General features: G+C 40.9%; 2 protein-coding genes across 4 annotated transcripts in view; one reads left to right on the top strand and one right to left on the bottom strand.

Annotated features, from left to right (window-relative positions):
* The window catches only part of itsn2b (intersectin 2b), a 32,373-nt gene extending 13,746 nt beyond the window's left edge, over positions 1 to 18,627 (bottom strand). For both annotated transcript variants that reach the window (XM_053316015.1, XM_053316021.1), the window contains exons 1-18: positions 18,428 to 18,627; positions 11,486 to 11,559; positions 10,274 to 10,366; positions 10,029 to 10,092; positions 9,728 to 9,900; positions 9,342 to 9,602; positions 8,802 to 8,904; positions 8,534 to 8,670; positions 7,394 to 7,457; positions 6,808 to 6,945; positions 4,731 to 4,819; positions 4,388 to 4,650; positions 4,090 to 4,239; positions 3,795 to 3,935; positions 3,511 to 3,598; positions 3,074 to 3,213; positions 950 to 1,131; positions 27 to 820 (exon numbers count right to left, since the gene is read on the bottom strand). In XM_053316015.1, coding sequence (XP_053171990.1) covers positions 27 to 820; positions 950 to 1,131; positions 3,074 to 3,213; positions 3,511 to 3,598; positions 3,795 to 3,935; positions 4,090 to 4,239; positions 4,388 to 4,650; positions 4,731 to 4,819; positions 6,808 to 6,945; positions 7,394 to 7,457; positions 8,534 to 8,670; positions 8,802 to 8,904; positions 9,342 to 9,602; positions 9,728 to 9,900; positions 10,029 to 10,092; positions 10,274 to 10,366; positions 11,486 to 11,492 — 2,887 coding nt within the window. In that variant the 5' untranslated portion in view covers positions 11,493 to 11,559; positions 18,428 to 18,627. The remainder of the gene's footprint in view (positions 1 to 26; positions 821 to 949; positions 1,132 to 3,073; positions 3,214 to 3,510; positions 3,599 to 3,794; positions 3,936 to 4,089; positions 4,240 to 4,387; positions 4,651 to 4,730; positions 4,820 to 6,807; positions 6,946 to 7,393; positions 7,458 to 8,533; positions 8,671 to 8,801; positions 8,905 to 9,341; positions 9,603 to 9,727; positions 9,901 to 10,028; positions 10,093 to 10,273; positions 10,367 to 11,485; positions 11,560 to 18,427) is intronic.
* Positions 18,628 to 19,269: 642 nt separating this feature from the next.
* Positions 19,270 to 27,623, top strand: gcfc2 (GC-rich sequence DNA-binding factor 2). Of its 2 annotated transcripts, none has more exons than XM_053316640.1 (18): positions 19,270 to 19,628; positions 19,981 to 20,082; positions 20,419 to 20,574; positions 20,808 to 21,071; positions 21,349 to 21,449; positions 21,662 to 21,807; positions 22,049 to 22,232; positions 23,129 to 23,252; positions 23,663 to 23,714; positions 23,894 to 23,985; positions 24,230 to 24,429; positions 24,531 to 24,675; positions 24,875 to 24,996; positions 25,256 to 25,332; positions 25,468 to 25,534; positions 25,650 to 25,793; positions 25,915 to 26,051; positions 26,983 to 27,623. In XM_053316640.1, the coding sequence occupies exons 1-18, from the start codon at positions 19,307 to 19,309 to the stop codon at positions 27,113 to 27,115; spliced, it is 2,568 nt and encodes an 855-aa protein (XP_053172615.1). In that variant the 5' UTR covers positions 19,270 to 19,306; the 3' UTR covers positions 27,116 to 27,623. The 2 variants fall into 2 exon arrangements, with proteins under 2 accessions (XP_053172615.1, XP_053172607.1); XM_053316632.1 differs by having other exon boundaries at positions 20,805 to 21,071.
* The last annotated feature ends 2 nt before the right edge of the window (positions 27,624 to 27,625 follow it).

The following is a 27,625-nucleotide window of genomic DNA, read 5'->3' as shown; positions in this document are numbered from 1 at the left end:
CAAACATGAGTAGGTTTGTGTCTCACCCTTCCTCTCCTCCAGTCCTTTCAGCAGAGAGGTCAGTTTCTCCTGAATATCAACCTTCCCTCCTCCACTTGGCTGCTGCCGCTGACGAGATGCCTCCTCCCTTCTCTTTCTCTCCTCTTCAGCTTTCCTCCTCTCCTCTTCCTCCGCTTTCCTCTTCCTTTCCTCCTCTGCCCTTTTCCTCTCCTCCTCCTGCTGCTGCTGCTGAAGTTTCCTCCTCTCTTCATCCCTCTTTCTCCTGTCCTCCTCCTCCCTCTTCTTCCTTTCCTCCTCCTCTCGCTTCCTCCTCTCCTCCGCATCCCGGACGGCAGCCTCCGCCGCTCTCTGCCTCCTCCTCTCCTCCTCCTCCCTCTCCCTCTCTCTCTCTCTCCTGCGCTCCTCCTCCAACCTCTTCCTCTCTTCCTCCCGTTTATGTCGCTCCTCCTCGTCTTTCCTTCTCTTCTCCTCCTTCCTCCTCTCTTCCTCCAGTTTTCTCTTCTCTTCCTCCAGCTGCCTCCTCTCCTCCTCCAGTTTTCTCCTCTCCTCCTCCTGCCTTCGTCTCTCCACCTGCCTCCGGCGTTCCTCCTCCTCTCTTTTCCTCCTCTCCTCCTCCTCTCGCCTCTTCCGCTCCGCCTCCTCCTTCACTCGGAGTTCTCGTTCGGCCTCCTTCTTGGCTGCCTGGATGAGAGCCTGTCTCTCTCTCTCTTCCTCCTCCCTCTGTTTGGCCTCTCGCTCCTCCTGAAGCTTCCTCTGGCGCTCCTCTTCATCCCTCTTCACCTTCTCCTGCCACTGACGCTCCTTTTCCATCTTAATACGCCTGTGAGAGGAAAATAAAGATTTGTATATCAACATTTTCAGGTCAAAAAATTCTAATTATACTTTTAAAAATTATGCTTAACTGAAATACCATAAAATTGAAAATTAAACCTGTGTAAAACCATCGTACCTCTGAGCTTCCTCCTCATCCTTACGCTTCCTATCCTCCTCCTGTCTTTTCCTCTCCTCTTCACGCCTCCTCCTCTCCTCTTCCTGTTCTTTCTTTCGAATCAGCTCACACCGTTTGTCCTCTTTGATGCCCCGAAGTTTCTCAAGTGCCGCTTGCTGCTTTTTCTGGCTCTCTCTCAGTTCCTGACATACACACAAAACACACACATTTACTGGCAAAGTGAGATATGTAAGAGTTAATTAAAGAATGAGCTGATTATATAGATACAAGGAGATGAACTCACATAGCATGCACACACATGTTAGCAGATCAAAGAACAATAGAAAAGACTGGCAGTGATAAGAGATAAAAAGCTGAACAAGGAGAACTAAAGAGAAAACCTTTAGCAGGAAGAAGAGGTTACGGAGGCAGGCCAGCAGACAGAAGACAGCCTGAAGCATAGAGTCCTCAGCACCCACAGACTGTAAAGTTAGGCACAGGGGATGTGGGATGTGTGAGAGGGAAGAGAGGGAAGAGAGGGAGGGAATCCAGTACAGGAAAGAGCAGAGAATTTCCAAAAGAGAACAGGGGGAGAGAAGCGCAGAGGAGAGGAATAAAATGTATGATAACCAAGGGATGAAATCAGTATTAGAAAGAGGGTTAGGATGGGAGAGAAAGATGGGAGGAGGTGGAGAGAAAGAAGGCAGCAAGAGCCAAACAGCAGTGGTAAGTTTGAAGACATTGTGGAAATTCACAGGCATTGCACTCTCTCAATGTTAATTGTTTGAATTATTTTCCATGCTCTGTAGAATAAAAAGATAATGAATATACAAAGGTGAGTGCTTTAAGATTAGTCAGACAGATATACAAAACATGCTACCTTTAGTTTGTAAAGAAACAACGGGAGAAATAATCAAAACTACCAGCAACTTCCTGCTAAGCTGCATGTCACCAGTACCACAGTGGCAAAATACAGTCATACATTCCTTTTAAGTAACTTTCAAGTAATTTATCCAGTGTGTAGTTACTAATACAAATCAAAGTATGTTCTATTGGTGAAGATTATGTCATGTTATGTTAATAAGAGGATGATTTCATTTGTGAATCTCAAAAGTGGTTGGAAACATGAGGCTGTCTACCTTTCCTTTATCTGCTGACACTGCCTTTCTGCAAGTGTATCAAGCAACTATTGATGTGGAGCCTAACCCTAACCCTCAGCAACCACCAATGGAAGATATGACTCACTTAGGTGTCTGCTAATTTCTGAGTCAAAATGAAGCCTTTTTAAGAGAGAATGACACAAGATCATTCATTTTCATTGGATATGAAAACAGGTATGGGTAAAAATATTACTAATTGGTGCATTAAATCTTGGCGTGCCAGCTCGGAGGCATTGGCAAGACTCACTCAAACACCTACATGGAGCTATCATTAATGTCATTAGTTATCCCATGTGCCTCTCTTATCATGACAACACAAAATGTAAAAGAGAAAGAGAAATGCGTGACTATGTCAGTCCCTCTCTGAAACCGAGCATACAATGGCATCGTATTCAGTCCACTACTGGAGAGAAGAAACTAAAAAAATTTCGGCACAGACGCCTTTTATTTAACAGTGGACAGACAGGAAACAGGAGAGAGAGGGGGGTGTGACATTCAGCCAAGGACCTCCGGGCTGAGATTCGAACCGGGGTCGGCTGCGTATGTGGCATGTACTCTAACCACTCGACCACCTGCGCGCCAAGAAACTAAAATTTAGTTTAAATTTAGATGGAACAGTGAACACGGATCATTTAGTTACTAAATTATCTGTGTTCACTAATCCATCTGTAAACACTGCCATGGCTATTAATAGCCATTAAGGGGCCCTCAGGCATGAAGAGTGTATGAATGAGTTGTGCATCTTTTTGTATGCCAAAAATGCAAATTGCCAAAACAGGAACGCTGTGATGAGTTTAGATTCTATGATTTACATGATGTTGATGTTTTAAAAAGGACCAGCAGACCTGTAGATACGCTCCATATATTCCTGCAGATACGCTCCATATATTCCTGCATCAGGTTCAATGTGAATGTTTTGTGTGAAATGTTGTTTTAATTGATGTTTAGCTATTACAATACTGCTCTACTTGTTTTTAATTCCTACCTGCATATCTTTGTGATACTGATCCATCTCAGCCAGTTTGGCAGCAGTCTCTATCTCCAAAGCTTCCATCTGTTCTTTCATTTTCATACATGTCCCTTTTTTCTCTATAACACTCAGCTTCAGGGTGGACATGGTCGTTCCTGCAAACACCAGAAACACAGTTTAATAAGATACAATTTTCTCAGTGAAAGATGTGTCCTTCTGGGAACATTATGACACCAGGAGGGAGGTGACCAAGCAGATGTAGAAATGATATCCTCGTATGTAACAAAAAAAAAAAAAAAAAAAAATCACATGCATATATTTTAATTAGGCTAATTTTCCTGCTTTTTACTTAATTAATGTGCATATTAATGTTAAGCGTTATTGTATTTATTTCTCCATCCACCCATTCATAGGTGCTGCTGTAATATTTTTCCTTTTCAGTCAATACTAACCAGGCAGGTTATTCAGAGCCATGTTTTTGAGTTTCTCAGTCAGTCTCTTCTGTTCTGGAGTCAGTTGGGACAACTTCCTCTGGAACTCCTAACCAAGAGGAAATGCATCAATAGCAACAAGAAATGCGTCATTGGAGGAAAATATTTGGGGAAACATTCAAAGACACAAATGACAAAAACAGATACAACTCACTTAACAACTCTCTCTACTGCTGTGGCCATAATAAAAACAATGAAAACTAATGGACAAAAAAATAACTCTTGTTACACACACTCATACAGACCTCTAACTGTTTCTGCAGGTTGCTAATGTCCTGTTGGCGTGTGTCTTTCCTTTGATTAATCAGATCCATCTCAGTCCTCTGAAGCTTCTTCTTGTTCTGAAAGTCACGCAGCCGGTCTGAGATCTGACGATGCTTGTTACCCTGAGGTAGTAACGGAGAGAGAGAGGGGATGAGAGAAACTACAAACTCTCCTTAATGTGCACATGATGGGTCAGAGACAGCTGAGGGCAAATATTCAGTATGTAATGTACTGCACTGAAATAATCCCTTTACAGTGTCTCTGCACACCACTCACCACAGCCTCCAACTCCATCTCTAGACTCCTCTTTTTAGCTTTCAGTCTGATAATGTCATCTTGTTCCTGCTCCTTTTTTATTTGAAGCTCCCCTCGCCGCCTCCTCTCCCACTCCTCCTTCCTCTGGCGCTCTAGCTCCCGCTGTGCAGCCTGGAATGAACCCATATAGGAGACTGAAGTAAATATACATACGTAGAAGTGTGAACAGACATCTCACTGCATCGACTCTAAAGGGAAACACTCATACATAAATTCATACATACAATTCATTCAGAGAGCCGTTATCGTGCTCCCTCACCTCTTTTCTCTCAATTTCTCTCTGACGCTCTTCTTCTTTCTGCCTCTCCAGCTCCCTCTGCCGCTCCAGCCTCCTCTCCTCCTCTTTCCTCCTCCTCTCCTCTGCCTCACGAGCCTCCCTCTCCCTCCTCTCTTGCTCCTCTCTCATCTTCTGAGCGCGCCTTTCCTGCTCCCTCCTCTCTGCATCCTGCAGCGCCTGTCGTCTTTTCTCCAGTTCGGCGTTCCCTCGCTGCAGGTTGGCTTTGAATTTATCCTCAAAGGTTACTGAAAATGGATGTATATTTAATTAGGCAGTAAAATAAGGCTAAACTCTCTGTGTTAGTGTTAGTTGAGTGAGTACTAACGGTTGGGCTTGACTTTCTGTGGAGGTTCTGAGTCCAAGTCATCAGTCAGAGCTGCATAGAGAGAAGAGCTGGATCCATTCACTGCACCCCTGGAATACAGATGTCACATAACTTATTTTACTTATTCACATTATTCAAACACTTAATAACCATATATAGTCCATAAATGTTTAAAGAAAAACACATACTTATCATGGGTATTTTTAAATGTTAAAATAATGATAAAAAATAATCTTTATTTATTTATAAGAGTTATAAGAAACAAGTTTACAAAGTGCTTCACAGACATAGAAAACAGAGAATTCATAGCACAATTTCAAATTTGAATAAATTCAATGCAATAAATAGACATAGATCATAGAAAATCAATCAAATCAAAAACCAAAAGAAAAACTCACATTAGAAGCCATTGCATAAAAAATAGCTTTTAAAAGAGTTTTAAAAGAGGACATTTAGATAGCTTGTCTGATTCACAGTGGAAGGTTACTCCACAGTTGTGAAGCCCTTACAGCAAATGCCCCACTGCCCTCTGTCTCAAGCAGCGGGTCCGCTGATCTGAGAGTACAGGCAGGGTTGTAAGGGGTGAGAAGATCGATAACGTAAGAAGGGGCAAGGCCACTGGGTAATTTAAAAACAAGCAATACAATTTTGAAGTCAATTCTAAACACCAAAGGTAACCAGTGCAATGATGCAAGAATAGAAGGAAGTTGGAGTATGAGTGAATAATAAGTTACAGAGAGACAAAAGCATGAATGACAGTTTGTGCATCACTGAATGAAAAAAATGATCTTATCTTGAAAGTACTACTGGATTTGACAGGTGATTTAGTAATATTGCTAAAAATTTGAATATTTATCTGAATCAAAGATTACTCCAAGATTTCTGGTCTCATGGGGCCCTGCAAACCCTGGGAACCTAAAGTCTGACTTACATAATCAATCCCTGTGAGCTTTTGGTCCAAACACCATAACATCACTTTTGTCACTGTTCAGTATTAGGAAGTAACTGGACCTCCAGGACCTTATGGTTGCATGACAGGCTGTGATTGAGGTAACTGAGCTGAACAAATAGATTTGTGTATCGTCTGCATAAAAACGGAAAGAAATACAGAAACTTCACCCAGTGATAACATGTAGCTACACAACAGTAAAGGGCCAAGAAAATACCCTTGAGAAACACCACAGGTTATATTTGCATAGCTAGGAGGAGACAATCCCAAATAATAGAGAAGGCTCTGTGAACCAGGTAAGATTTAAAGCAGTCTAAGGTTAGTCCCAGTGTTCAAGTCAATCAATTAATATGACATGATCAGTTGTATCAAACACAGCAGAAAAGTCAAGCAAAAACAAAACCGTACAAGAACTGCTGAACCGACTAAAACTTCAAAGAGGGAGTGATCATTCAAAAAAGATAAGAGATCAGAATACACAACTTTCTCCAGTGCTTTGGCAAAAAAGGGTCATTTAGATTAGATCTAAAATTATTAAGACTGTTGGGCTGTCATGGTTGGATTTTTTTTTAGTAGGGGTTGAACAGTCAATTTAAAAATGGGAGGAATAACCTCTGAAGATAAAGACTTGTAAAATATTGCTAAAATATCTAACGACAGAAAGAAAGGAACCGCTTTGAAAAATCCTGTGGGTAAAAAATCTAAAGAAGAAGAAGATGAAGATTTTATGCTATTCATCATCCTCAGTAAATCTGACTGCGATACCAGATACAATTAATAAAACATTAGAACAAAAAAAAAGTCTCACATCTCTCAATAGAGGAGACTTTATTGGAAATAAGAAGGCTGAGAGTTAATGGTCCTAAATAGCAGCTTGGAGTTGTGAGGATTTGCAGCAGTAAGATGTGAGAAATATTTTGACCTTTCTTCCTTTACGGTGTTGTTAAGCTTTCCATTTCCACTCAGCACTTCTTCATGCCCTTCTAATGCTGCAGTCATTAACTCATGATGGTGGTTTTATTAAAGCAGGACAGGCTTTAAACATTTTAAAAAGGCAGCTACAGTGTCCAGAGGCAGAACAATCGCTGTATGAATTGAGCAGCCAGTGAGTCATATGAGTGCACGTACCTTTGTGAGGGTGGTACCAGTTCAGTTGGCAGTGTAAGTGGCAGTGGTTGTCCATATTTCGCCATGTCTACGAGATGCATTGCCAGAATAAACTCCTCAGCTCTTAACTTGCCGTCCTTATCCACATCAGCCAAAGTCCTGCGGGACAGTTAGAAATTGTAGATGAAAGGTTTTTATATGATTGTGCACTGGAAGATTTACTGATAAACTTTAAACACATAGAATTACATTGAGGAGAGAAAACTACGAGGAAATATTTTGCCCCTTTAAGAGAACTTAAGTCTTCTGTGTAATATCATTGAGGATTTCAGGGGTTGAAAAAGATTTATAGCTTTAGCAAATGTACAAAAATAAACTATATCCTTGTGTTTACCAGTATTAGATTATATCCATTAAAGAAAAGCCTTGACCTCTAAACAAATATTTCCCTCACAAACAATAGCCTATTGTCATACAAGCTAGATTGGACGGACGTTTCTTGATTCTGGCTGCCAAAACTGACTTTGGCTTTTGAGAACAACACTATGTATCAATCATAAGACATGCACAGACACACACATGCATACAGTCATGAAGATATTCTCACCAGATGGAGGCCAGTTGTGTCTGAGTCAGCATTGTGGTTGCCATGGCACTTCTCACCTGCTGACCTGGCAATAAGATTGACAGAAAGTCATAGATTTGAGTGCAAAAATATAAATGTATAAATATATAAAAATGTATAATGTGTAATGGTACAGATGTGTGGGTGTAGAGGAGGAAGGAAGAGGTGAAGGGTGTGTGCATTTAAGGACTGTTATAATGTGTACTGATTTACATATGAAACTAAATTTAATATGTGGTTCATCAACTGATGGCCATCTCATACAACCCCACAGCTGGTTTTCAAGACTTCACAACCCTCATTTACCTTTGGAAGGGGATGGTGATCAGTGGATTGTGAAAGCATTAACAATGGTCAGTCTTAGGTTTATTTAACAGACAGCTGTTGTCCACTTTGTGAGAGAAACATGGATCTGTATGCCAATATCTACAAAAACAAGAGCTTAAAAAATAGAATATTAGAAATAAGGCATCCATGTAATTTATTTAATATGCTGAGTCACACTAGTGAGGATATTATCTTTAGGGGTTTTTAAAGTGAGTGAAAATGTGTGTGTGTGTATGCCCAATTGTTGTTTGACTGCATGTCTAATTCAAGAGAACAGGTCCAGCAAGGCCTGCAATAACAGAACGAAAGGGCAAATGCATACTTGCTTGAGTGTGCGTGTGTGTCTTTTTATCTTTGAGAAAACACATTTCAGCTGAAAACTAGTGTTGTGAGGACATTTTGGCTGGTCCTCACAACTTTAAAGGGCAATTTGAGGGGTAAGGGTTAACTTTGTTTTAAGGTTAAGATTAGAATTGGGTTTAGGTTCAGTTTGGGGGTAATGGGTTAAGAAATGCATTATGACAATGAGTGTCCTCACAAGGATTTAAAGATAAGCGTGTGTGTGTGTGTGTGGTTGTGTGTTGAGAAATTGTCTGAACACACCCGTAACAGTTTGAGACACAGCCTCCACTTCCTTCAGTAAGGTGTAACACACTTTTAAAAAAAGGGGGAGGCTACTGATCTATGAAATCAGTGTCTGTTGTTCCTGAACATCCACGCCTGCATACCACGCATAGTTTGGTTGTGTACACACTGTACATACATATGCACAGACAGCATACACACACAACATACCAGTGAGGTATCCAGTCATCATTTTATCCAAGCTGTTGAACTGCTGCCTGTATTTGAGTCTGGATGCATGTGGCACAGCCCAGTCACTGGGACCAGCGACCATTGGGGACATCACAGAGGGGGACGAGGAAGTGGAGCTGGAAGACAACCACAAAAATAATCAGCTGAATGCACCAAACTTCAGGAAGACAAGATAAATGAGACACTGATTGTGCAAAAGAGTAAATTGCTTAAGGTTTCAACATTTCTGTTTATGTGTGTGTGTTACCTGCTAGATCCCAGGTCTAGCAGCGATGAGGCCTTGCTTATACCAGCAGAAGTAGAGGAAAGTCCCAATGGAGAGGAGTAGGGGGATGCAGATAGTGGTAGTCCTGTAATGGATAAGCACACACATATCCATTACATACATTTCTATAGTAATTTGCAATATTTTGAGGACATTTTATTCTAATTATCAACCACAACTGTAAAACTGTAAGGCTGCTGGACAACACCAAGATAGTTTTCAGGAAGGGGAGAGGAGCCTTACAGTGGCTTTGTAATATATAGTGATCCTTTCACTGCTGTCACCTTGTCAAGGACAGAGAAGCTATTTGTATGTAGATGAGACAGAGAGACCTGACTCTGCAAGACCAGACCATAACTCATTGGTTGCTGTGTGTTTTCCTTTTTCCTCATTTTTCCTTCTGAACTAAAAAGTGCCATCATCTGCACTCATTTTTTTTTTTCCTCGAAGCAGTGAAAGATAACACAACAGTACAGCAGATGAAACAGATAAGCAAACGTTAGAAATGAGAATCTTCTGTACCAGTGGCCAAAGCTCCAGCTGAAAGTGGCTGGAGGAGTCCCATGGTGCCATTTGGCAGGGTGGTGTTTCCCACGGTGGGCATTAGGGGCCTGGTGGGGGTAGAGGCTATTAGAGGACTCAGGCCTGTTGCTGTAGGAACCAACGGGGTGAGGCCTGTCATTGGTGTCAAAGGTGAGAGTCCTGGGGTTGCTATGGCGATAGGAGTCATTATGGAAAGGTTTGTCCCTGACATCATGGACATGTTAGGGACAGATATGGTACCTAGGTCACACACACAGACAGAGCCGAGTGAGTTATTCTTTTACATCTCATGCTGTGTGTTGATAAACAAATATGACAATAAAGTTACTAACTAACAACTACATGTGCAGAGTGCAATACTGTACCATAGGGTGTGTTGGGGTTAGTGAGGCTGGGAGCAGGCACTGGTGGCTGCTTCATGATGACCGGCAGTAACACTGGGAGTGATGTACCCTGGAGTTTTAGCTTTATGAGCTTCATAGCGATGGAAAACTCCAACCTGTCCATCTTCCCATCTTTGTTCAAGTCAGCCAAAGCCCTGAGAGCGAGACGAAAACAGAGAGAAGAGTGTTAAGAATTTATAAAAAAATACACATTTTTAATTAGAGAGAGAGAGGCCATCACAAAAAATGAGTATGTGTGAAAGTTAGAGTGTGCATTTCTCACCATATCTCAGCCAAAACTGCAGCAGGTAGCCCTGATTGGAGGAAAAACTTCCTGGCTTGCTCCCCTATGGAAAGAGCCAAGAAGGGTTGAGAGAGAAAAACAGATGGATATTCAGAGGGATGTTTGTGTGTTTAGGTGTGTGTGTATTGTGTCTGTGTATGAATACCATATTTGGGAAATTACTGTCGTTTATACCTGTTGTTGATGGCTGTGGTGAAACAGGAAATATCCATTTGTGTACGTACCTGAGACATAGCCCATTGATGGGGAGAGGGTGTCAAACTTTTGATCATGTTTGACCCTTTCCTCTGGAGTGATCGCCCATATATTTGCACCACCTGAAGAGAAAATGGAAGAAGGTGGGGGAAAAAAGATGTCATGGGAAAGATAGATTTGAAGAAAGATGTGAAGCATTGGACATACTACATTATACCAATTATACTATGCTATACTATAATGAGATGAATACCAGATTGATCAGCAGCAGCCTGGTCTAAGAAGCAGAGCTATTTCATGTTGCTAAATAACATTTTTATATTAGTTAATGTATCAAATATGAAGTAAATCTGGGCCTCAGCGGTGGAGAGGTATCATCATCAAATCTGCTTATTGAACAGGCCTCAGGCCGTTTACCTTCTCACTGTTTAAATAAATCACATGTGTAAATTACACACAGACAGAATCTGAGCAAAGCAAACAAGTACACACTTTGCATGATTACAGAAGAGTCAGGGAGAATTTTAAGACACATGCGCTAGAGGAGAGAGAATCCCAAAGCTAGCATCAGTGGTGGAGAGGTGTTGGGAATGCTCTGATATTGACAAAGTGATAATGAAGCTCAGAGCTGCCAATGAGGCTGTCACTGTTCAAACAGGAAGGCAAAACGAGTTCACTCTTTAATCAAAATTTACCCAATCAAGGCTGACTACACATCAGTGTTTACGCCACATTCCATCAGCAGATACAGTGGATGGACAGTTTACTTCATTGTAACAAAACAGCTTTAGTCCAGTAACTGGCACGTTAAACAAAGCTGTCAAAAGATATGACCATAGAGCACAACAGCTGTACTGGACAGCTGTGGTGGTCTGCCTACTACCTTTGGGCTTTGTGGTCTTAATGTGGGATATCTCACACTCAGTTCTTTTTTTCTCTATGAACATGACAGAGTTTTGACCACAAACTTTTTTTATCACGTTAAAAATGAAAGTAAGCGGTACAGAGATTTAACTAGAGTAAGAAAATCTCACACACAAAGAGATAATTTACTACAACAGACTGTGACAGAGCAAAGAGGAGGGTATTCAGACAGACACAGATGCACGTGCAGCCACAAACACACACAGAATTATTACTAGAACTAGCACTGTATTGGCCTCAGCAGATCTGCAGAGCCAAAAACGTCTGGGCCTGAACTCCTCCTTCACACACACACACACACACTGCAGTGGTCTTACCATTCATATTTGCAGGTGGCAGAAACAGAAAGGGGGAACTCCTGGTGGCGTCCTCAGCTACTGCTCGCAGCCATCTGCAAAACACACAGACCAGTCATCAGTCAATACTGCAGCTAAGACAGGACAGCACTGAGAGAGAGAGAGAGAGAGAGAGAGAGAGAGAGAGAGAGAGAGAGAGAGAGAGAGAGAGAGAGAGAGAGAGAGAGAGAGAGAGAGAGAGAGAGAGAGAGAGAGAGAGAGAGAGAGAGAGAGAGAGAGAGAGAGAGAGAGAGAGAGAGAGAGAGAGAGAGAGATTTTTTGGTCAGTCAGCAGAGTCTAACAGGGCTTCTCCTGTTCTCTTCAGTCAGGAGCACTCTGGCTGCGTCCCAAACCTTTGAAACACACTGGGACTGTTCCAATACTATCCAATCTGACTCTGTAGAGACCAGAGATCACTGAGAGACCACTGCTATACATACAAGCTAAACCCATTAACACTCATAAAAAGACATTTACACTCACTGTCCAGATACATATAAACCCTTGTCCATTGCTTTGCTGTGTGTTGAGAAACTGGCAGTTTTACCCTTTAACAGATATTAAGCATCACAGGTGATCATTTGTTGTGGCACCACTCATCACACATTGCAAAGGTTTATCCACTATGGGTTATCTCAAAGATACTTTTGGGATTGCCAACAAAAAGTCCTGTAACCCATGATCACGCCCCAGGTCTGTTACACCATGGCTTAAAATCAAACTTGTTGAGTCATGCATATTAGTGTTATTGTGGTATGTAGAGGGACGGCCCACCTGTTCTGCAAATAATGGGGTTTAACGGGTTAAGCTTCAAGCACAGGAAGGTGTTAGGTTTCCTAATTTTCTGATACATTTGATCAGTTTACTGCACTAAAGGAAAGAGGTATGGTCTGGATCAATGTGTTTAGATGACAGCGCCGTGTACACATATGGCGCTTTTCCACTACCGAGTCGAGTCGAGCCAAGTAGTGCTAGAACTGTATAGTGGGAAAGCGCCAATACACTGTATATTCTGTCGAGAATTAGCCCACAATTTCTGCAATTTTGTGTTTTTTAAAAAATAGCATTTCTTGTAGAGGTTGGGGTCATGTTTGTGGTAAGTTAAAACATGGTACATGCTCAAGAGTGCATATCCACAGAATAAATGTACCTTATAGGAGCTCCTTGTTGACAAAAAGGCCAGAAACTTGTATCACACGAAATCAACCAGCATATTTATAGGTCTCATCTGTGACTGTGGCACTGTTTCGCCTATTGTAATACAGCCACCACAAAACATGACTTGTTTGGATTTAAAACACTATCACTGTGGGATGAATGGTGTGAACTTCAGGCGGTCACAGTGCTGTATGCGTAAAGGCCATATGTGGGAGGAGGACATTTGCTTAATTTAAAAAACTGTGAATAAATGCAATGCAACATTGAAAATAATTCTGGGTTTGTCTTTAATTTACTTGAAGGCAAATCTGTTGTATTTTTTAAGTACAAATGAACACAGGGACCACAGAAATAGACTTTCATCATGTTGTTTTTGTAGCTTTCACATTCACTTCATTGCTGGCACGCTCAGTACCTGCTTCCTCCGTCTTTATCTCTCCCCCATCAGTCAGCGAGACTCACATGATGAAGTCAGCGGGAGGAAAAGGAGGAGAGAAATTCCAAAGTTTTTGCTCAACACTTCCTGACTGGTAACCAACAGACACAAGCATTTCCTCATCCACGGTTAGGTCAGGTGACAGGAAGTGATCGTGGATTTTGGCAGAGTTACAGCTTTGGCTGAACCCAAATGTCCGGACTTCGACGACTTTGATGTCACATTCCCGGGAAGGCTGGGAGTGCAGAGGGCTGTCCAAAGCCCACATTCAACTAGTCCACAAGGGACTTCAAGTGGACTCTGTGAAGGATGTCAGAGTCCGCTTGAGTAGCATGCAGACTTCGCTCAGATAATTACCCATAATCCTACAGCAACAGTGTTGATGTAGAAGAAAATAATTATTAATATCAATAATAAAACAGCAACTATCATAATAATGATCAGCTGTGTAAAATATTGTAATGTAGTGAGGTATAACGTACACAGTGTCGTCATCCTGAAGCTTTAATAATGTGGTTTCCTGCTAAAGTAGACAGGCAAAGGTTGGTTTGTCCATCTACAATGTGAAAGTCCTCAGTTGAGTTTTCAGTTTATCTCTGAGACGAGACTGAAGACCTCAAGTGCTTCCACAGAGTGACAGTGAACACATCAGCCTTTGATATCCCTGAAAATATGACTTGGCATCAGAGGAAGAGAAAATTACAGACTGACAAGTGATTTTTTTAAGAGGCATTATGGCTGATGACTGACTGGCTGAGAATAGCTTTGTGTAGGAGAAGATGAATGACATAGAGAAATAAAGGATGACGTGTGAGGTTAGTGTGGATGCGGTCTGATCGATGCTCTCACAAGGGCAGAGAAACAGCAAGGGACGACTAATCTTCTGCCTGCCATCTGTCGTCCTCCCTCTCTCCTTTCTCTCCTCTCCTTGGTCAAGTCCTCCTCTCCTTCAGCCTCAGTTATCATCCTTCCATTCATTTACTCTTTTTATTCTGCTCTTTGCACATGAACTTCATGAACCACTGCACTGTGTGAATATGAATTGTGACCACTCTGGTGTTGTAAAGTTTGGTAGATAATTTATTTAGTGTTAAAAAGGTTTAAAGCTCTTTTAAAAAGTACATACATGGATCAATTTTAACACATAAATGTGTCAATACACCAGCTGAATTTTGGTCAGGCTCATGTCATGAAATGGGACCTCTGGTGATGTGATTATAATGAATAAGTGAGAGATAGCAGTAGACTTGATATACTGTCGGTTTAATGTTTCCAGGGCGACAGGAGTCTGACTTCTCCTTCCTGACTGGATGGCTGCCTAACCAACTGACTGGGCTGTGTCAGAAGTGACCGACTTGAGCGGTAGACTCCGTGAAACATCACTCTACGTACTCACTCACTCACACTCACACACACACACACACACACACACACACACACAGGTCTCTGTCTCAGCAGAAGACATGAGCTTCTAAATGAATACAGCAGAGTCAGTACAGTGATAAACCCACTGAAGTAGAGTTGGGGTGAGGGTCAGCTCACAAAGAAACACCCACTCATAAATTATTTCAGCAGTGATGCAGGACCAGAAAACAAACTGAAAACAAGGTTGGAATATATATGATGGGTCGGCACTTTTCATCACCTCACCTCAGAGAAAATCCTTTCAAAACTCACTGTGAAGTTTGGATGCTCAGCCTGTGTAACATGTTGAGACTGGAAACCGGAATGTGTTCAAGCCTGCTGATGTGCCCATGAGCAATACACTCATTGCCACCCGGCTCTATTTATATCACTCTACAAGGAAGCACAAGACGCACACACTCATATCTGAGTTAGTGTCTGTCATTTCAGGAGAGTTTGATTATTCTTGGACAGCACGAGCCTAAAATAGCATCGTGTTTTCCTGCTTTTCCGAGACCTGGACCCACACTGAGAACATGTAAACGCATCCTGGAGCTCAGATTCATCCTCTTACTGTTGTCATGTAGTAGACTACACAAATAGATATGACTCAGAAATTCCCAACCTATGGTATAAGAAACGAGCACCGCTACATTCAAGTACACAGAGTATTTAGTTATTAACAGAAGTCAATATGTAAACAGAATGTAACAATCTCGCCCATCATCGACACCTGGAGTGATGTCACAACTAAAATACAGTGACACTACTGGTCTAATCGGCCGAGAGTGGGACTGAGTGACAGCCAAAATAAATCTCTATTACAGCACATTTATTGGGGGTCATTATGGAGGAATCACAGATAGGCAGCTACTATCTATTTCTGCTAATCAAGTTTATAGAGACTCTTGTTTTTCTCTGAACAATATTCAGTAAGTCTTAAAAGCAGTTAAAAATGATTAATCTTCTTTGGCCTGTACACTTCCTTTTTAAGACTGAAACGAAACTACTACGCCCGGTCAATAACTTTATCCTCAACCCTACGGCCTGAGTGGAGTGTGGCATTCAAATAAAACACCACACTTCCTGTGGTCTATCTTTTCATCCATGGCCCGGATATCAGACCTCTGCTGCTTCAGTTCAACTTTGGTCGTCATTGAAAGAACATTTCAGTCCCTCAGTTGATATACACACAACACTGCAGGACTGTTGGATAAATAGCCTGGCTGTCACTGACCTCATTTGTTCTTAATAATGCAGCTTGTTGACATGTGGGCTTATATTTAAAATAAGGACATAAAGACTGGATTAAAGGCCCAGACAGAGATGGATGAAACTGAATCACACTTCTAGCTCATTCTTTAAAAAAAAAAAAAAGTCTTTCCATGTGTCATTGTACATTAATATCTGCTTCCTTTTCCTAAATCTACAACCAGTAGTGTGACCCTGGCCTGTCCTCATCCCTCCTCTGTTCAGAAACCAGCACCGCCCAGCCGGCTAGTGTTGTTCTAAGAAATGATTGATTTTCAGCCGCCTCGCTTGCTGACCTCACACCAATGACATCAACTCCATCCGCAACGTTGTCCCTGCCCTGTGACTCTCTTTCCCTCTTTGTGTCTGTTATCTGTACATACAGTAAAATCACCCATGCTCACTATCTGTCTCCTCGTGCCTCTCTCTTTCTCTTTCTGACTGTGGATCTTCCCTGTTCCTTCCCACTAAAGTGCAGACTTTTTTCATGTAGCAGAAAAAAAAAACACAGGTCTTACTAATAACATTAATGATAGCCTGGCTCCATTTCGGTGTCCCACTATGCAAAGCCAGCAAGCCAGCGTGTACAATAAAAGGGCCCTAAAACCTGCATATGTTAAATGAACACCGCTGTGATTCATGTGATTCACTACACATGCTATGACCTGTTAAAATTGTCTCTCATGAAAAAGATCTAAAGAGGTTATATCTCAGCACAGCACACACAATACACAGGCCTTTTTACAAGTGTTTCAGATTTAGTTTGATTAATGCTGTTTGTGTTCTGTTTTGTTAAGGGGCAAGGCAGGCCTCTCTCTCCTGAGCTCTGATTTGCCCCGCCCTGGTTTGTCCATACTGTGTATCAGGATACGACAGGACTGAAGAAAGCTCTCTGATAAACTCTGAAATATCAACAAGACTTATTCATATTGTGCTGCGTCTATATATATACACTCATGTGTTGCATCATTGTCATCATAGGTCAGAGGTCAGCTGCGGCTAACAGGCAGTGAGTCTTATGTTTTGATGATGATTTAGACTGGTGGATGTTTGCATATATGTGGATTAAACCTGGTTGAAGGAGACTGTCCATTTTCGTGACGCTATGCTGGCTGATAATCACATAATAGTCGTGGAAGAAAATTAAGTCTGGGAGTATGTTCACTACGATAAAGACGGACAGAAAGGTGTAAGGACATAAAAGGAGCTGAAACTGGCGAGTCTGTAACATTACTGGCAGTGACAGAGACACTGCTGGTAATACTGAGTTGTTATTCGCCAAGCGTCCTGTTCCAAAACTGAGCTACTGTGTGTGCATGACTGTAAATGTGTCACTGTGTGTGAGAGCAAAGATGCACAAGAAACACTTCTTGAACAACTGCACATGGACTCACACTGTTGAGATCGCTGCAATACTTGCTGGCTTTGATTATATGCGGAATCTCCCTTTTTCTGACAGAATGAGTGGATACTCCCCATCCTCTGTAGGCTCTTCAGCATGAGTCTCACATCAGGAAGCCCTCCATACTGAATTGTTATGCTGTGCACTGTAATGAAAAACTCTCTCTCACCCTTAGAATACTCAAATTAATACTACACTAATATTATCATTCCATGAAAACAAGGATATTGACAAGGCTCTAAGGCTCTGAGCTTCACCATGTCAGACAGCTTATCAGTGTCAGACAGCTTAACCATGATATTTGCATGGGAAAGGACACCAACAATGACAATGATGCATCAATGTTATACTGCTGTACTTAACACTGAAGATATTTAAGCAATTACATTAAGAAATATGTACTTTTAATTTCAATTTAATGAATCTGAGCTGCTTCAGTAAATGCAGACACTTGGTAACAGTGCTAGTTATATTAAGAAATTCAATAAATTTGGGCCCTAATAAATCTGTCTTTTTGATGGGTGGATTTGCATTGTATTGCATTGTATTTACAATTATTGTATTAAGTAAAATCCACTTGAATATGAAAAAATGGTCAATTACTATAGGAAAGATATGATAACATAGACACCTGTACTGCTCTGTACTATGTTGTTCTACTGCTTGTAACTATCAGTAATGTTGGGGTTGATGCTTTTCTCTGTAGGCGCTCTGATTATGTCTTTTTAAAATTTCTGTTATTTATATATATATCATGATCTCAAAAGACAGACATGACTGATCTCAAAAGACACATGACTCTATTGAGGCCCACAGATTGCCATCATTGACAGTTTCAAACTAACTCATACCTCCCTATGTGATGAACTGATAGAGTAACATTCCCTGATCACTTGTCACCAGCCTGCCTCCAACCTGCTCAACTAGTTTCAACCGAGAGGAATTTAGGAGACTTTCCTGCAAATCTGCCTTTACAAACTTGCTACCTATGAGCTCGCTTTGGTTCACTTTTACTAAAGTAAGCAATAAATAACCTTCGTCTAAGTCTTAACAACACCCAGCTCCTGTTTACTGAAATCATATAACTTAGCTAGCTAACTCCCATCCCAGGCTGTTGTGAGGACATCAGCATCATTCAGTTTTAAAGATTTCGTTTCACATGCTTGCATCAGTGAAGACAAACATTAACAGATGAAACGTTACATGGTTTAAAAGTCTATATGACACATTGAAACACCCAATGGAAACATAACCATAACAATATCAAACTTACACGCATGCTTAGATAAGCAGTTTCGCTTGCGTACCACCAAACGGCCAACAAAAACAGCAACTTCCCAGCTTTGGAGGGGCCTGAAGTTATCATCCACCACTTCTGAACACTTTCCCGGACAAACCGAAGAGTTTTATATCCGAGGTGAGCAGAAAACGGTGACAGAAAAGGCTCAAGTTTAGCGGCTACTCCTCAACAGGACCTGTTGCTGACAGCTCGGTGTGTCACACCAACAACATGGCTGACGGCGAGTGATCGGCTGCCTGCTGTTAACGGCTGACCGTCCGCCGAGGGGAGGAGAGAGAGAAGGGGAGGAATAAAAAGTTTAACAGATGGAGAGAGAGAGAGGGGGAACAATTGATGGGAGTAATATAGGGTAGAAGACAATACAAGAGTCTTTAAAAAAAAATCATATTAAGTCCCACATTCACTTGAGTTGCTCTAACGTTTTAGTACATTGATTAAATTTTAGTACAGAAACTCGCCTAACTGTTGATGGCTGATGGTTTACATGGTAACAGATTAATATACCCTGTACCAACAGCCAAACATTAATCATTTATAACAATACTGTGCCCATTTATGTAGTAGAACACGTGGTCCCGATAAAGATGGCCTATCTGAGGAGTAATAGGAGCCAGCATTGAGGCATACTACAATGTGTGACGATATTTTAATTCATAATACTATTTACAAGTCTGAAAAGTTGTAAAAAACAAACAAACACACACCTTCTTTTATGTTTGTTACATTCACACTACATAACCCATAGTGCATTGCGGTAAATTTACGTTCCGTCGGGCCACTCGGCTTGTGACGTCATCATATTTTGCGACCCAGCTATCTAGCCAGCACCTGGCTAGTGCTTGGAAACTCGAAATGTTCAACAAGAAGCCCCGGAGGAACTTTAGGCAGAGAAAAGGAGACTCCAGTGACGAAGAGGAAGAGCAGCAGAACGGCGGAGATGAAAAGGAAAGCGAGAAAACAGCAGTTGTGGTAAATAAGCCGTCCAAAGTGGCCCATGGCCGCGGCATCTCTTGCAGCTCTAAGCGGGAAGCGACGCCACCGAAGCCCGACAGCAGTGACGGAGAAGACGGGGAGACGCTGGAGCTGACAGCGGAGGAAGAAGAGACGAGGAAAGACAAAGATGGGGTTAAGAAGAAGAAAAAATCAGTCCTCAGTTTTTCAGAGGACAAAGAAGGTAATTGAGTTTAAATGTAGCTGTTTTATTGTCAGCATTTCAAAGATGAAGTCCAGTCAAAAGTTTATTTAATGGCAGCTGACGTTAGAGCCAAAATGAAACATAAAATATATTGGCCCTAAATTGTCAGAATGGAAGAAGATTTGTACTATGTTTATAAAGAAATGAAGAAGAGGAAGATACACATTGACCGAATACAGCGGATCATAATTCATGTTATGAGTTTATCGTCAGTTACAGGATCTCCATCACCTGTGCTAACTGCCCAGCAGGGTCCCAGGCTCACTGCATGTCAGTAGGGTTTAACTCCATCATCCTCATTATATCTCCGATTTTCTTTCTATCAATTTAGCCCTTGAACCAGAGTTTAGACTGAAGAAGTCATCTGATAAAGCTGTGCTGTTCCAAGTTAGGAGGAAAGAGGCTCCACCTGCCAGGACCACCAACAGCACTGGTAAGTACTTCCCTGGATGTGTAAGCACTGGTGACCATTACAAACCTGCAGGTCACTGTGGTAGTTGTTCTATGTCTCACACAAATGATAACTCTCAGTCTCTGTAGAGTATAAGGTTAATTACTGGTTTGTATTGATATACAAGGGATAACAGTCCTCTGCACCCACATCATTTTGCAGAGTGAAGCTCAAACATTCAGCAGAGAGCACAAGAAGAAAAACTTCCACTATAATTATACCATTTTCAAAATTTTATTTCCTGTATACTGTATATCTAGATGACAATATTGACCAACATCACCATACGTTGTTTATTTTGACATGTCATCCCATCAGCTGATAGAGGTGTCCCACAATCTGGTTCTCCTCGACAAGATTATGGCAGCCAGGCTTCACCACATAGTCTTCACCACAGTGATGAGGAAGATGAAGAAGATGGTTCCAGGTCTCCCTCATCTAGCTCAGATTCCAGCTACTCTGCTACTAAACCAGGTATGTCTATGATATGTATAAATAGATATTGGTGTGTGTGCGCATTTAAGTTTAGACAAAAGCTTCAGCACATTACTTAATTAGTGCTGAATGATATGGGGAAAATATTGTATAGAGTGTTCAATACATTTGTTGGACATCAAATTTCTGTACACATTTCACATTGGCTGTGTGTTTCTCTGCCATACACATTCCTGCATTCATATTTTGCACATTTGTTTTGTATCCAGCAGTTATTCCTAATGCTAAAGAGATTGAGGCCGCCAGGAGGCATCGTCGTGCCACTCGAGCCAAGAAAGAGTTCATCCCCCTAAGTAAAGATGGTCAGAGCTCCCCTGGTAGCACCCCGGGTCACTATAGCAGGGAAGACGACGACGACGACGATGATGAAAAATACAGAGTTGACGATGACGACGATGAGCCAGACGATCACGAGAGAAGAATCGAGTTTGCCCCACGACTAAAAAGCATCAGAGAGAGGATTGCCGAGAAACTTGGTATGAGAGAGATGGACAGAAGGGGAGATTGGGTGTAGAGGGAAGAAGGAGAGAGAGGCCAGTAGATGGAGGTGTGGAATAGAGAGGGCAGAGAGGTGAGCATAGGGAGAGGGAGGGGAGAGGAAAAGGATAGAAGGGAATACATGTGGAAAGAAACAAGGACAGAGAAAAAAAGAGTAGATATTAGGCCAGCCTAAAACAGCAGTCTGTTTTTCACCAAACTGTGGGAATGTGTTCCTTCAAGTTACTATTTTGTGTGTGTGTTTGTGCAACCTAGGAGGAAGTGATGGCAGTCTGTCAGGATCTGATGAGGATGAGCAGGAACTTTGGGAGGAGACACAAATTGGGAAGGGTGTCAAGAGACGGCCAGGCGAACAGGTAAGAGAGTATATTAAATGTACTGTTGTTGTTTTTTTCCATTTTCTTCCTGCTCTTTCTTACCTCTTTCTTTTATGTAAGTCTCAAATCAGACATTGTGCTACTGTGATTTTGTCATACTGGTGTCAACAGTTTTCCCCCATCTGCTGCTTTTTTCTGTGCTTCCGTTTTGACGTCCTTTATTTTTCTCTTTCTTTTCTTCTTCCCTTCAGAGCCCATCTGGCAGTGAATCCAGCAACTACAGCAGCAGTAGTTACAGGCAAGAGAGACGAAGACAAAAGAAGAAATCAGCAGGGGTCAGGATCCCAGAGCTTCCAACTGTCACTGTCTCAATGGTAAAGAGGAGGATCAATGGAAAGTGAGTTTCCTTCAGTTTTATTTGGCTTTAACCTCGTGAATTTGACACATTTGATGTAACTGTTTTGGATTATATTTTTATCACATGAGATTAATTTATTGTTACAATAATATTTACATATATTTTTCTAATAGCTTGTATTTTCTAATACATTTTTCAGCCTCTGAATTTTTATTATTTCACATTTCCAAGCATCGCGTGTTGTAATCAAACACAATACAACACTGTTTTCTCTCCCCAGACTGGACTCCCTGAAGGAGGTGCACAGAGCGCGGCGAGCTGAGCTGAGTAGGATGGAGGGTGATGTTGAGAACGCAAGATCCTCTGCAGAGATTCTGGAGGAAACTTCCTCAGAAAGCCAGCTCAGGTTTTACAGGGCCATGAACCTCTATGCCCACAACTTGGTGGAGTGTCTACGGGAGAAGGTAAGGGATTAATAAATCTGCTCTGTTTATTATGTTATAAACTGAAAATTTTAATGTTATAACGCAACACTAATGCTGTTTTCTTTTTCTGGAATGGCAGCAATACACCTCTGTAATAAATGGCTGCAGCTTCTCATGACTAAGAAATATATGTTGTTTCTTCAAGTGCTGGAAAAGCGAAGGGAGTTAGTGCCAAAGCTAGCAACAAATTGGGTTAGCGTAACCTAAAGACACTAAACAGAGAAATAGAGAACGGAGAAATGTGTGGCTGCTGAGATCATTCTGTCCTATATCTATTGAAGATAATGTTTGATAATTTCTTTGGTTTCTACAGTCATACAGTCCAGCATCCTCATTGTTTGCTTTCTCAATCAACCACTGTCAAAAAACCACATTGTCTTCTTTTCCCAGCATGATAGGTTGTATTATGATTTGCAGTATTTTATCAATTAATGAATTGATTATTTATTTACTTGGCAGCAGTAGTTGTGCTATTCTTCTTTTACTGTTGAGTTGTTTTTGATTTTACTTTATTGTGAAGATCTTTTAAATCTAGTTTAGGAAAGGGCTAGACACACAGAAACTAAACACCCTACAACATTATTACGACATATTCATATGCCGGTTAGGATTCATGTGGTGATTTAAAGTCGACTAGGCTTCCTTAGATGGATGTATGGCCCACCTTCATATTTTACCAGGTGACCGAGTTGAGTTTCTGAAGGACCTTCCAGAGAGTTTCTTGCTCTGAAGACCAGAGTTTGAGATTATTTGACTAATTTGGGCAGCTGAATCTTCACATTATTTTTTAGATAAAGTTCAAATAAAGGTTAAAATACATAATTTTGTTTGGTAAATTGTTCATTTTCTGACTGCAGCCAATTTGTTGACTGCAGGTTGTTGAGATCAACTCATTGGAACTGGAACTGCACACTCTGCTGTCTGACCAGATGGAGGCGCTGTTTGCTCAGAGACAGCAGAAGATCAAGGAACAGGCTGAGTACCTGCAGCAGCTCAGCTGTGAGTGACATCTGTTGTGTGTGTGTGTGTGTGCATTTGTGATGAAACTGGAAACATTACTTGTAGTTTTTAATTTTTAATGCATTTTTAATTTTTTTACATGTAGTTGCAGGATGAGCCATGCTTGTATGTTCCTTGTTATTCTAGATCCTAGAAAATAAGAGACTACATTTCAACCACAAATTAAAGTCTTGATGAGTGAAACATTTAAAATGACTATTTAAATCTATGTCTGTGTGTGGACCAACACTTTGTCAGTGCACCACCAAACAAAGTGTTAGTTAGTTCCTAGTTGCATTTTTAGGCCACAGCTCTGTGGTGTGGTTATGAAAAGTGATGGGAAGAAATATGGCACCCTGGCAGTTGAAGGCAAAAGATTAGATTAACTGTGTTTTTCATTTAACTAATAGACCGTACAGATGAGCAGAGAGGAAGCTCTACCAGTGACACGGAGACTCAAGGGTGAGTGAAGTAAAAATATCCTTCATGATAAATTCCTCTTATTGATTTATTCATATATTGAATATATTCTGTATATTAACAACAAGACTGCTGTAATAGTACATTATAAATACTTTAATAAAATCCAGGTTGACAGGTATTTACAAGATCTGTTTTGATGTTTGTTTCATATGTTGCAGCAAGACAGGCATTGGTGTTAAAACTGAGGAAGACTTACCTGAAGACACACAGCCTTCAGCAGAGGAGGAAGAACAGCTGCAGAAGCAGAGAGGTGAGGAGAAAGTCAATCTTTTTAGTTTTTTAGTTCTGCTAAACAACTTATCAAATTTTACAGTAAAACACTGTCATCAGGTAATATACAACAACAATAGTAGCTGTTAGCACTGGTGTAAGATCACTTTGAACATGTGTCACTTCTCCCATAAACTCTGTCTTAACTCTTTTTCTGTTCAGGCTCACATTGTCCAAGCTGATTTATTTGTGTTGCTTTGTCTGACACTATGTTCCCTCTCCAGCTGACATCCTGTTGAGGTCCCAGGCAGTGTTTTCTGATGTTCAGGACGAGTTCTGCGTCGTGAAAAAGATTCTGTCTCGCTTTGAAGAATGGAGAGGATTCTACTCTGACTCTTACCACAATGCCTACATTGCTCTGTGTCTGCCCAAGTTGCTGAACCCCATCATAAGACATCAGCTGCTGGGATGGAACCCTCTAAAGGTACTTAAACACATGGATACACACACAAAAACAGAGGCTGACTCATACATACACACAGCAGTAAACATCTGTCTTACAGTATTTTTGTGTGTGTCTGTCAGGATGCTAGTGGAGACTTTGAAAATCTCCCATGGTTCACAGCAGTGGAGACCTTTTGTCATGGCCATGGCCATGAGGAGCTAGAGCACACAGACAGACAGACGCTGTCTAATGTCATAGAAAAGACTGTCCTATCCAAAATAACAGGTAACATACACTCTCATCTACCCACTGTATTCATTTCTTAGTCAAAAAGAGCTGCAATAAATATATGATTTTAAAAAAGTAGTGAAAGAGCAGATTGAGGCTGGAACTTAGAAATCAATAACTTTCCTCACACTCATATCAAGTTTGCTGTTCAGTCACCTTTGTACAATTGGCCTGTTATTTTGCCCTTTCTGCTCAGCCTTTGTGGAGCTGGTGTGGGATCCCATGTCCCTCCGTCAGTCAGTCTGTCTAACTGATGTTTGTCACAGACTCAAGGAAGACTATTCAATCTTTGAAAAAGAGCAGAGCAAACCAGTGAAGGTAAAGCCAACACATACACATGTTGCTTACTGTATATATAGCTGTCAACACAAATCCTCTTTACTGCGTCAATCCTGCATTGCTTTTTACACATTTTCACTTTTTAAATGTTAAGCAACAAACCCCAAGACATCATGCTGTAAAGTGCTTTAACTTTTGAGAACTGTTGCAAAACCAGCTTTAGTTCACACAGAAATGCACCAGATAAATAATACATGAACATGTTTTCATTTACTGTGTGTATTTCTGTCCCCTGCAGGCACTCATAGAGGCTGTGGTTGGCCGACTGAGGAAGTGCGTAGATGAAGAGGTCTTCATCCCCCTATACCCCAAAAAGTCAGTTTTTTCTCACTTCCTAAACTGTGAACAATTGATTAAAATCAGTTTCATCAAAATAGTCTCAAATAACTTTTTATGGTTTTTCCTATCTCTTATTTATACTGTTGTTTGTTTAATTTTCTCTTTTTTAAGGTTCCTAGAAGACAGGTCGTCCCCTCAGAGTTGCTTCAGGAACCAACAGTTCTGGACAGCCATAAAAGTACTCACATCACTTTTTATTAAAACACTTGTGTAGTTTATATTGTCTCAATGTGGGCAGAGCTTAATGTTGCCAAGCTGGTGTTTGTTAATCAGTGTTTTTTTGTTTATGTTAGCTTCTAGGTAACATGGGGAAATGGGATTTGCTGCTTCCTGAGTCTGTTTTGAAGGAGCTGATGTTGGACAAACTGCTGAACCGATACCTGATGATCACCCTGTGCAGTCAAACACTGTCCAGTGATGTTAATGCATGCAAAAAGGTATTTGAAATATCTAATTTTAACATGGAATGTCTTTATTTATGTTATTGGTCTGTATTTATGTGGTGGTGTTATGGCTGGTCTTAATAATGATCTAGTTGTTTGTGGCCTGTCTCTCCAGATAGCAGATAGTCTGCCGCTCTCATGGTTGACGGGAGCGAATGTCTGTTTGCCTCAACTCCAGTCAGTCAGAAACCACCTAGTTGAAAAAGTCCACAAGATCTGCAAACAGCAGCCTCCTGATGATCCAAACACAAGGTAATAAAATAGCATGTGTGTTTTATGGGAGGAAAAAAAAGTCAGTCATTATGTTACTTTGAAAGACATTATTTATTATTATCCCTTTTTAATTATAACTTTTTTTCAAACAAGCCCTACGGACCCCCCCCCCCCCCTTGGGTCACATGATAGAAAAAAACCCCTCAATGTGTAAATCTGTGTGAATTGGTTTCTAAACCATGCCCTCGGATTCACAGTCCCAGGATTAGATGTTTCCTTCGATTCTTTGGTGAATGGATCAGTCTTGCATGGACTGTGATGACCACATCCGCCAAGTAAAAGCAGTTTGATCAAGATTTAAGAGCAGATTTAACGATAGTCAATTGAGTTAAATTGATTTAGCTTTTCCTATTTTTACTTTAAAAGATATTGAGTGTTTCACATTGTAGTAGATAACCCTGTCTGTTGTTTGTTTTGTGTATGTATGTGTTTGTTTAAGTATTGCCAAAAACAAAGTAAAAATGATTTAGCTTTGTGGTTAGTCTTTGAGTTTCAGATTTTATGTGACATTTATCATTTATTGTGCTTTCATCTGAAACCCAACATTGAGACGAGTTGCCAGTCAGCAATCTGCTGTTAAGTTGGAGTAAAATTGAATTTTACTGGCTGGACAGATTATTAATCCAATTGCAAACATTTACAGTTTTGTTTCTACCATGTGACTCCAGGGGGGCTCCATAAAGTCCTGTTACTTTTATTTACTTGAACATACTGTATCTTTGTGGTTACTTAATTGTGCCCCTTATTATCAGTTTCATAGTGTTCAAGTGACAAAAGTGGCTAACTGTGACAGTGAATTTTAGTTTGAGTGGTTTTGTTTATAAATCCATTCAGAGATCATGGCATTTCTCAATACATCAATCACAACATCATTGTAATGATCTAATTCATACATGTGTTTCCTTTCCAGGTCTGCTGTGGTTGAAGTGTTGCAGGTTCTGAGTAGAATCAGGTGCCATGACTCTATCATGGCTATAGCAGAGAAATACCACTACGAAGATGCCATCTACTCTCACCAGCTGCTGAATCAAGAAACAGTATGAACAACAAACGCTGTGGACAGGAAGAGGGATCAAACAGCAAACACAGTACACTCTCAGAGATGAACTGGAAGGAATGGTCGTCTAGTTCTGGGTTTTCAGTTTGCCCGGTGCATTGGGTGCAGAGTAACAACATTCACTGGTTAATGAAAAACATTTGTCCTTTGCCCCGCTTCAATATTTTCAATTGCTGAAATTAATTCCATGGGGGACAGAAAATGCACACTCTCAGGTCAGAGATGAAGTGAAACTAACGACAGAATAAAAACATTGCATTCTATAATGCAGACTGTTTTCATATCGAATACTGCATGTGAGTTACAGCTACTGTAATATGACAACAAATCACCTCTAGATTATTACCAGCAAACTGCCAACAGAAGTTGTGTGTGTATGAGAGAGGGGTTAAAGAAGTGACATCTGGGATCATGTTTTAGCCATAAACAATTGGTGTCTTTTTGTACAGGAGATAAATGTGTTTTTATGAATAAATATTTGAATTTCATAAATATA

Source organism: Scomber japonicus, chromosome 1 (assembly GCF_027409825.1).
Source record: "Scomber japonicus isolate fScoJap1 chromosome 1, fScoJap1.pri, whole genome shotgun sequence".
Taxonomy (NCBI): Eukaryota; Metazoa; Chordata; class Actinopteri; order Scombriformes; family Scombridae; genus Scomber; species Scomber japonicus.
The sequence above is the reverse complement of the archived record's forward strand: the minus strand, read 5'-3'. Positions and strand labels throughout refer to the sequence as shown.

What these genes read in the sequence shown, in the direction of transcription:
- gcfc2 (XM_053316632.1), top strand. Translation starts at nt 19,307, where the DNA reads ATGTTCAACAAGAAGCCCCGGAGGAACTTTAGGCAGAGAAAAGGAGAC. An exon ending in GAGGATTGCCGAGAAACTTG is followed by an intron (nt 21,072 to 21,348) that starts GTATGAGAGAGA and finishes TGTGCAACCTAG; the next exon opens with GAGGAAGTGATGGCAGTCTG. An exon ending in TGGAGTGTCTACGGGAGAAG is followed by an intron (nt 22,233 to 23,128) that starts GTAAGGGATTAA and finishes TGTTGACTGCAG; the next exon opens with GTTGTTGAGATCAACTCATT.